Source organism: Corapipo altera, unplaced genomic scaffold, assembly GCF_003945725.1.
Source record: "Corapipo altera isolate COAL_440 unplaced genomic scaffold, ASM394572v1 301, whole genome shotgun sequence".
Taxonomy (NCBI): Eukaryota; Metazoa; Chordata; class Aves; order Passeriformes; family Pipridae; genus Corapipo; species Corapipo altera.
This window is the reverse complement of record NW_020884926.1, coordinates 3,320,265-3,328,713: the sequence shown is the minus strand read 5'-3', so window position 1 is coordinate 3,328,713 and position 8,449 is coordinate 3,320,265. Positions and strand designations below refer to the sequence as shown.

Genomic DNA, 8,449 nt, shown 5'->3' with positions numbered 1-8,449 from the left:
CCGCACCTCGGTTCAGCCCGCTAGAAGACACCAAAACCCCCCAGAGTCGCCCCCAAGCCCGCGTTCCCCGGTGCGGGAGCGGCGGTGCCGCGGTGCCGCAGTGCCCTCAGCGCCCTCAGCCGCCCGCGGGGCGGGGCGGGGGCGGGGTCGCGCCGCAGCCCGCGGGGGTTCGCAATGGGCTCTCCCGGCCCCCCCCCCCGCCGCCCCGCGCCGTTGGTTCGCTCCCTCCCCCGCCTGGTCCCCGGCGCGGGCCCGGCCGCCATTTTAGGCGCCGCCGGCGGGGCGGGCGGGGGAGGGAGGGGAGGGACGGCAGCGGAGCGGGGCCGCGCAGCGCTTCTCCTCCCTCCTCCTCCTCCGCTTCCTCCTCCTCCTCCTCCTGCGCGGGGCCGAGCCGAGCCCTCCGCCCGGCGCACAGCGGAGCCCGGACCAGCGGGGGCGCCAGCTGGGGCTGCGCGCTGCCGTCCCCGCTCCGCGCCGCCCGTGTCGCCGCTCGGCGCTGCCATGCCGGCCCCCGCCGCCCGCCCGCTGCTGCTGCTCGCCGCGCTGCTCTGCGGAGCAGCGGGGGCCGCCCGAGGTAACGCCACCGCGGGCGGGCGAGGCAGGTCCGGCTCCCCCCGGGGCTGCGCCGCGGGCGAGGGGACGGACGGTGTCCTTGGCTCCGTGCGCGGGGGAGGGAGCGCAGGGGCGGGAGGGAGGGATGGAGGGGGGAGGATGGCGCGGGGGTGACCCCACCGCGGCCATTGCACCTGCAGAGGGAACGGGGGGGATGGCGGCTCGTCCTCCGCGCTCACCTGCGCCCGGAGCCCCCCGGCCCGGCCCGGCGGGGGCCGCGCTCGGTGCTGTGCCCGCCCGTTACATAACGGGGCCCGCGGCGGGCGGGGGGCGGCACTTGTTGCCGGGAGGGTCCCGCGGGCAGAGCCGGCCGGAGCGGGGCCGGGCGAGGCGGATAAAACCCCCCCGGAGAGCCCCCCGGGGCTGCCCGGCCCGCGGCCGAGCCAGAGCCGGTACCTTGGCCAGACCTTGAGGGTTCGGCGGTGCGAACGCGGCCTTGTGGCTATTGATTATCCCGAGGAGCAGCAGCAGCAGCATCATACGCATTGCGGGGCTGCTCCCGAGCACGGCTCAGCGAGAGGCTCGGGGACGTTTCCCCACCTGAAGGTTACCCCTGGCTCCGGGGGTGCCGCTCCTGCGGGGCTCGGCCGGTCTCCTGTGATGAGATCGGAGGTCTTGGCGTTGAATCGGAGCGTGGGTTGGAAGCGCGGCCGTAAAACGGCTTGTAAATACATCGAAGGGAAGTAGTTGATCTAAAACCCAGCTCGTTAAAGGCACATCTTGCTGCGGTTTCCCCGTGTGGGATCCAGAAGCTGCTGCTGTAGTAAGTCCTCTGCCAGCTGTTCAGGCAGTGGCCATCATTTACCTGTCTAAGATCTCTTTAAGTACAACCTATTCACAAGCGCTCACGGAAACATTAAATAAACTGGCGTTTACCACACCAGTACAGAAGCACAGTGTCATTGAATTGCTGGGCTTTTCCGTCCTTTGAAATTAGGAATAAAACTCACATCAACAACCATTTTCAAAGAAAGCTGGTATGTGCTTGGAAATGGTGAATTTAGGCAGCCTTACCCAGGGCAGCTCTGTTAGGGCTGCTCTTCTGTAGCTTGTTACAGCCTGTACCTGCTTTCAGTCAAATCTACAGAGCTGCTGGACTGCAGGTCCTGATCTGTTAAACTTCAGCACACGTAACTGAGTTACAGAATGAGGTCTGGTTTGGCTTAGGGTGTGTAGTTGCCTCAGTGACGTTCTGGCTGCTGTAGGTAGGCCTGTTATTAATGTTATGTGAAGATGCGTTTAGCGACAAGCAAGCTCTGCAGAACACCTGGAAACCTACGGGAGTAACTCTCTTTCATTTCCCCGTTGGTAGGAGAGGCATTTGTTTGGAAGCTTTTTTGGTAAGCTTTCCATTCTGTGCTGTGTTGTCAGGTCCATTTTTTTTCAAGTACAGCTTCATCTCTTTCGTCTGTGACTTTAAAAGTCCTTGTTACTGAGGTCGCTGAGATCTATTGCAAGTGGTGAAAACGGAACTGTGCTTGGTTTAGTAATGGGCTGGGAAGGAAACACCAGAGTGGTGGGTTCTGCTCTCCAGTCTTGCCATTCCTGTGGCTGGAACAGGGAGTGAAAAGTGATTTCTTTTTTGATGATGGAAAGGAATGGAAGCAGCGTTTGGGGAATGTGATCTTGCACAAAAGACAGGTGTGAGCTGCCTGACCTCTAGTTAAGGGGTACACAGAGTGGTTTCAGGTTCTGAAGAGGCATCTTCTACTCCAGCTGATGCAGGACTCTTAATTCACCTGAATTTATTTTGTAGTTGATCAAGTTGACCCAAATATTTCTAAGCTTGTTGGGCTAAGGTTGCAGTAGGAAAGCAGCAGCTGCAGTGCATTCAGTGTTTGTGAGGGCGAAGCATTTGGATGTTTCTCACCAGAGCTGGATGGGGAGTGGAATGGAGGGAGTTTCCAGAGGAGAGGGCAGTGATGGCTGCTGCTTCCACAGTTCCTGACCAGGTAGCTAGACCTCTGCCTTGGGGCCCTTCCAATTTACTATCATTTAGGAAGGGTATTGATGAAAATCTTGAGGGAGCTTTGCTGATCTGTGATGTTTCAGGAAGTTATGTGGTGCTGTGAATGCCTTAAATCCAAACCACAAACCACTTTGTTACTACCACAGTCTTACTGCAGATGTTTCTTTGACACTGGAACAGCCTTTATAATACAGGGCTGGAGATTAGGTTTCTATCTCCTTCCTAGAGGCAAGGAAATGTAACACTGCCCAAAGCTTTATGAAGAGGCAATTTGGCTATTTATGGGGCCTATATTTTTTTTTTACTCTCCAAGTATTTATGAAAGTAAGAGACGACTGAGAAGAGACAGAATTAACCAGTGCTAGACCTTTCTCTGGTACACAGTGATTGGGAAAACATTATATACAGGCATCTGTTCATGCAAACAGTTTTAATCTCTTCTTCTGTGTATATTATTTAAAATAATACACTGCTGTGGAAACCGAAATGAGGGAGAAATGGTGCAGGCAAACATGGTTTGCTTTGTGTGTTTGGAATACTCTTGTGCTAGTTCTCCCATATTACTGGGCTGCAGGTTGTGCCAAGTTAGCAGGAAAATTCATCCACAGAAAGTTTTCTAGGCCTAAAAAATGTATCTTGGCTTTGAGATGTTAATGTTTCTGCAGACACAGAATCATCAGTTTGAGATTGTTGCAAGCAGTTGTTTTTGAGGAGAAGGGCAGAAGCTCAGCTTGTGGACTTCCCCTTCTCATGGAAGTCAGGAGGGATGAAGTTAAACCCAGGTCAGGCCACAGCTCAGCATAATGTGAACATCCCGTAACTCAGAACTCTGGTATTCCGGGTAAAGCAGCATTTCCTGCCATGAAAACCCAATATGGGATAGCTTAGTGGCTTGTGGCTCTGCAACAGTTCTGCAGAGGAGAAAAAAACCTTGTATAGCCATTAATGTTCTCTGAATAAAAAGCGCTTCTACCATTTTTCGGAGCCTTATCTCATTCTCTAAAGTTTTATTTGGAGAAGTCTCTCTGAAATGTGGTTTATGGCATTAGCGGCCATATGTCTTGTAGAATTATCACTATTGGCCAAGACAGAAGTGATACCTCAAAACATGGGGGAGTTTAGTGAGTTGGAAACCTTCATCCTAAATAAATCTTGTTTTGCTCTCTAATTCATTTGATTTGTACTGATTGACTCCTATTGGCTTCAACAGGGACTAAACCTCCTTAGGAGCCTTTGGGAAGGATTATTGAAAACCTCAGTGCCTTTGAAGAACTGTCTGTCTGTCCTTTGTTTGTAGCATTAGGTCTCATCTCACTTGCTTTGTATCCCATTGAAAACAAGTTGCAGCTCCTGCTCCCAGCGGGTTTCCCTGGTTTTTAAATGGAGTCAACAAGTAGAGCCAGAAGTGCCAGCTACACCGAGGTGATGTTGGCTGTGTTTGTAAATCCTGTTTCCTTTCAGGGAGTGAAGTGTATAAATATGACAACAGTTAGAAAGTAAAGGATTTCCACTCTTGTGCTGTAATTAGCAAAATTTAAGATAACATTTATTAATTTAATTTTTATAGTTAGGGGCTTATGTTTTCTATTTGAGTCTTCTGTTTGGTGTAAAACATTTTAAATTTCACTTGAAAAATTAAGGCTTTGTTGTCTTAATCCTATTTAAACTGTTTTGTGGTGGGATCTTTGTTTTCCCTGCCAGGCTTTTATCCAAATTGAAATTTGGTTGGTATATCCTCTGTTTAAGGTCTTTGGCACAACTGAATGTTGTGGATAATAAAATTGCAAATAGTTTATAATCAGTCCTTTACATGTCCCTTAGTTTCATCGGGCTTATAGCAAAACTTCCATGTGCCTTTGTACAAATAACATCAGATTTAGGCAACTGGGTCAGTGTAGAACAGGAAACTTTCTGTAAGTGGTGATAAACCAGAGGTTTTTTTTCCCTGCAAAAACCATAATTTAATAAAACCTGTTGAATTCTTACAGTTTGCATATGGTGTTTGGAGAATTGGTGTTAGTTGTACAGACTGTAGGCATCTGATAATTTATAAACATTACCTTGTGCTCCAGGGTACAGCAGTTGTGCTCCTTAACTGTGGCAGAGAGTCCAAGATAGGGATCTGAAGTTGTGGGATGAGTTTGAACCACCTGATTTTCCTTCAGCTGGGAACCACAGAGGTTGATGTTGGTGGATGTCCCTGCCCACACCCAGCCCCTCTCCTGGGGCATCTCCTGGATTCACCCTCTTATATTTTGTTGCTGCTGGAGTTTTCCCACTAGTGGAAAATGGTAGTTTGTCTTGGAACCCCATACCAGAGATAAGAAAAGCTCTGTGCTATCAAGAAACTCAGCTTTCAAGCAGAACTTGTGTTTGATTTTTATCCCGTTGTTATCCTGGTTGTGGGCGATGACTTCTGATAAAATTCTAGGTATGAGAAGACCCAATTAAATAAACAAACACAATAAATCATTTCATTGCCACTGATACACATTTGAAGTTGTTTATATCCAGAGTTAATCCTCAGCCTCTTCTCCTGGAGAATGGAGGCAGAGCTGGGAGTGCTGGGCAGGACAGAACACACATTGTAATCAGGCCATGCTACGCCCTCTCTTATTCAACTTTACTTTCAGGGTGGAGAGGGCAGATTTTATTGTGTAGATCTTTACCACTTGGCTGGGCTGTGTTTTTCTCTAGTTATGTACAACACAAACTTGTTCTTTTAATGATATTGCTTGAAATTTCATCAGAACAGTACAAAATCATGAATATTCAAGGTAAGACATATCTCAGAGTTCTTACTGCCTCAGTGAAAGGTATCCTTGTGATCTCTGGCATCAAGAGGAAGACAATTAAAGAAAAGGTGTACAGTAATCAATTTTTGTCAGACCTTCAGGACAGGAGTAAAGGACTGTTTACTCAGTTCATGGAGTGCAGTTCGTCTGTATTGACAGAGAATAAAATTCTGTTTTTATGAGTGTTCCTCTGAATTTTTCATGAAGTCTCAAAGGTGGATTTTAAAAACGAGTATTTTATGTTTACTATCACTAGATTGAGCATCTGCCTTTCGAACTGTAGTACTTATTGAGTTGAACATGTTTTACCCATTAATTCTTAAGAATTTATTTTGTCATGAATCTGATTCTGATGATATGCAACGTGGCTAAAGAGCACTGTATATTAGAAGTAGTTACGTAGAAGAAAAAGTATTTTCAGATACAGTCCTTTGTGGTTGAGGTGTGTCTAAATCTTCAGTTGTGTAGGTGCCAGATCCAGTTTAAGTCAGATGAACTGCTGACCACTTGTAAGGAGAGAACGGAAGTCCTCAGAAAGGACTTTGATAAGTACATTTAATTTTAATATTTGCTTTCAGATTATAGGGCTGAATTAATTCTGATTGTCTTAATAGCTTCTGATTAAAGTTTCCATATTAGCCCTAAACCCCATTTCCCTGTTACACAGTCATTTGCATTCATTAATTCCTTTAAACAGCAGGAAAAGGTTGCTGCTGGTTATCTGATGGATTGGATTCTGCAGCATCAGCCATTGCTCTTGGGAAGCATCCTTGCTCTGAGGCACATTCCCTTTGCTGCAGAACAGTCAGGAAAGCTGCTGTGTTCTGTTTCAGGAAAAACTGAGCCCATTTTCCTGGGGCAAACGGGGTTTTAAAGCCCTGTGTTGGAGGCACACACCCCGTCAGGCACCAGTGCCCTCAGCAGCAATTGTCTGTGGATAAACCGAGTTGGACAGGAGGCTGGTGCTCACCTTGTGGGTGGGTGTTCCATCAGGATTGGCAGAAGGAAGGCTCTGGCAGGAGCTTTACCCTTCAATTTGCCACCTGGAAAAAGCGGAATGCTCAGCTGTCCTTCCCCCTGCCCACTGAAAGCTGAGGAGAAGTCGGTGTTCTGTGTTGTGCCAGTGCAGCTTCCCCCACTTGACTGGATTAAATGCTCGTTGGGATTTACAGCAGATTCCAGTTGAGGCGCTTACAGATAGTGTGAATATTGTATTTCAAGGAAACCAGTGTAGTTTATCCCGGTTAAATGGCAAGAGATTAACAGCTCAGGGCACTTTGTTAGTGTCAAGCTTGGAATAGGCCGGCTGGTTTGGTTTGAACTGAACAGTCTGGCTTTGGACAACTTCCTCTGGAGATTGCAGGAGTTTTGTGACAATTAAGTTATCCTTTCCCATTTTTTGACCTCTTCTCAGTCCAACATTTAATAATATTGAAACTGTCTGAGATAGAATAATGCTTGGTTCAGATGGGCTGAAGGGAAGCAGGGATGTGTTGCTCGTGAGCTGTGCCTCGTATTTCAAATGCTGGCTTGAGAATTCCTTCCAGTGTGTGGTTATGCTGGAGTCAGTAGATCCCAAATACGGATAACAGACCTTTCCTGGATATTCAGCAGTAAGTTTGGTGTTTTAAAATCCAGTGATGTTTAGCCTTCATACACACAAAGGGATTTAAGCTTTATGTTTTAAAATCTGGTGATGTTTTAGCCTTCCGAAACACAAAGGGGTTTAAGCTTTATGATTTTATTGTCTGCAGCACAATAAAAGGACATGACTTTGCTTTCAACTGGGCCTGTTGTTTGAAGGTTCACTAGACTCTGCAGATGCTCAGCATGCTCATAATTCTGTTCATATGTGGTTACAGTACTTCAAGGATTTATAGAACTCCCTACCCAGCAGTAGTGGGATTTAGTAGGTTGCTAAATTAGGAGAAGGTTTCTCAGTGCTTTGAGGTTTGGGGTTTTTTTTATTGTAATGTACATTCAGAAGCGTTAGAATGGAGCTGGAGATTTTTTTTTCTGGCAGAAATCTGTTCTAGTATTTTATACCAGATCCTTGCAAGGACTAAGATAAACCCATGAAAGGACTCAGATCTCATCAGTTGGGGTGTAACTGCCCCAGATGAATGGAGAGAAAATTACGCAACTGTGACCTCCTTGTGCTCCTAAAACCAAAGCTGTGTTGGTGAGACACTTTTCTTGAGACCAGGTTTGAACTGACAGACAGGTTTCCATGGGAGCCTCAGGCTGTAGCAGTTACTGGCACCTTCCTTCCCTCTGAGGTGCCTTTGAGCACCACCAGGTTTGTTGTGACACATCAGGTTCTGGGAGGGTTCAACACAGAGAACCTCTCTGGGTAAATACAATAATGTGGTTGGCATTTAAGTGGCTCTTTGGTGTGCTGGATATTCAAAGTGTGCCTATGGAAGCAATAAAGGGTGTGTTGCCATATTGAGTAAAACCACGAGGCAGCAATTAAACACTGTTTGCATTAAAATAGTTTGTTGTGAGTCCTCCCTTGGTGCATTGTTCTGGATGAAGATGATATATCCTGTCTGCTGTTGCTGCTAACCAGTAAAAGATTGCACATGAAAGCATATTGGGAGTATTATGGTTTCCTGTATGAGTTCTCTAGGTTTAATTGTTTATTGAAGTGTCCTTTTATCACTGTTTTTAATTCCCCTGGGTAGCATGTGGCACATGACATGAATCCATTTTATTTTGTGGGAGAGGCAGGATTCAGAAGTCAGGGTTAGCTTTACATCTGTGCCTCTTGACAGTCTGCTTATATAATTTTCAGAGGTGAAAAGAGAGGGACTCAGCTGTGTGTAAGTGTTCTGGCTGTGGTGTGTATTTTGCTGTGATTGCACAGGCATTTATTTCATAAGTTGTAAGTTCTTGATCTCGTGAAGACCAAAATCTGGGTGATGTTGCCTATTGAACGCTGTCTGGTGTGTTTGCTGTAACCTCCAGCAAAGCATTTCTAATATTTGGCTATACATCTACACGTGCTCCTCAACAGTATTTACGAATCAAGAGTAACCCAAGAGGGTTTTTTAAGTAACAAATATACATT

At 47.1% G+C, this 8,449-nt stretch overlaps 1 protein-coding gene across 4 annotated transcripts in view; it reads left to right on the top strand.

Annotated features, from left to right (window-relative positions):
* Positions 1–330: 330 nt before the first annotated feature.
* CLSTN1 (calsyntenin 1) overlaps positions 331–8,449 on the top strand; it is a 37,677-nt gene continuing 29,558 nt past the window's right edge. For 3 of the 4 annotated variants that reach the window (XM_027657920.1, XM_027657918.1, XM_027657917.1), the window contains exon 1: positions 332–574. In XM_027657920.1, coding sequence (XP_027513721.1) covers positions 502–574 — 73 coding nt within the window. In that variant the 5' untranslated portion in view covers positions 332–501. Of the gene's footprint in view, positions 575–8,449 lie in introns of all 4 variants that reach the window. The other variant, XM_027657919.1, reaches the window with a different exon arrangement.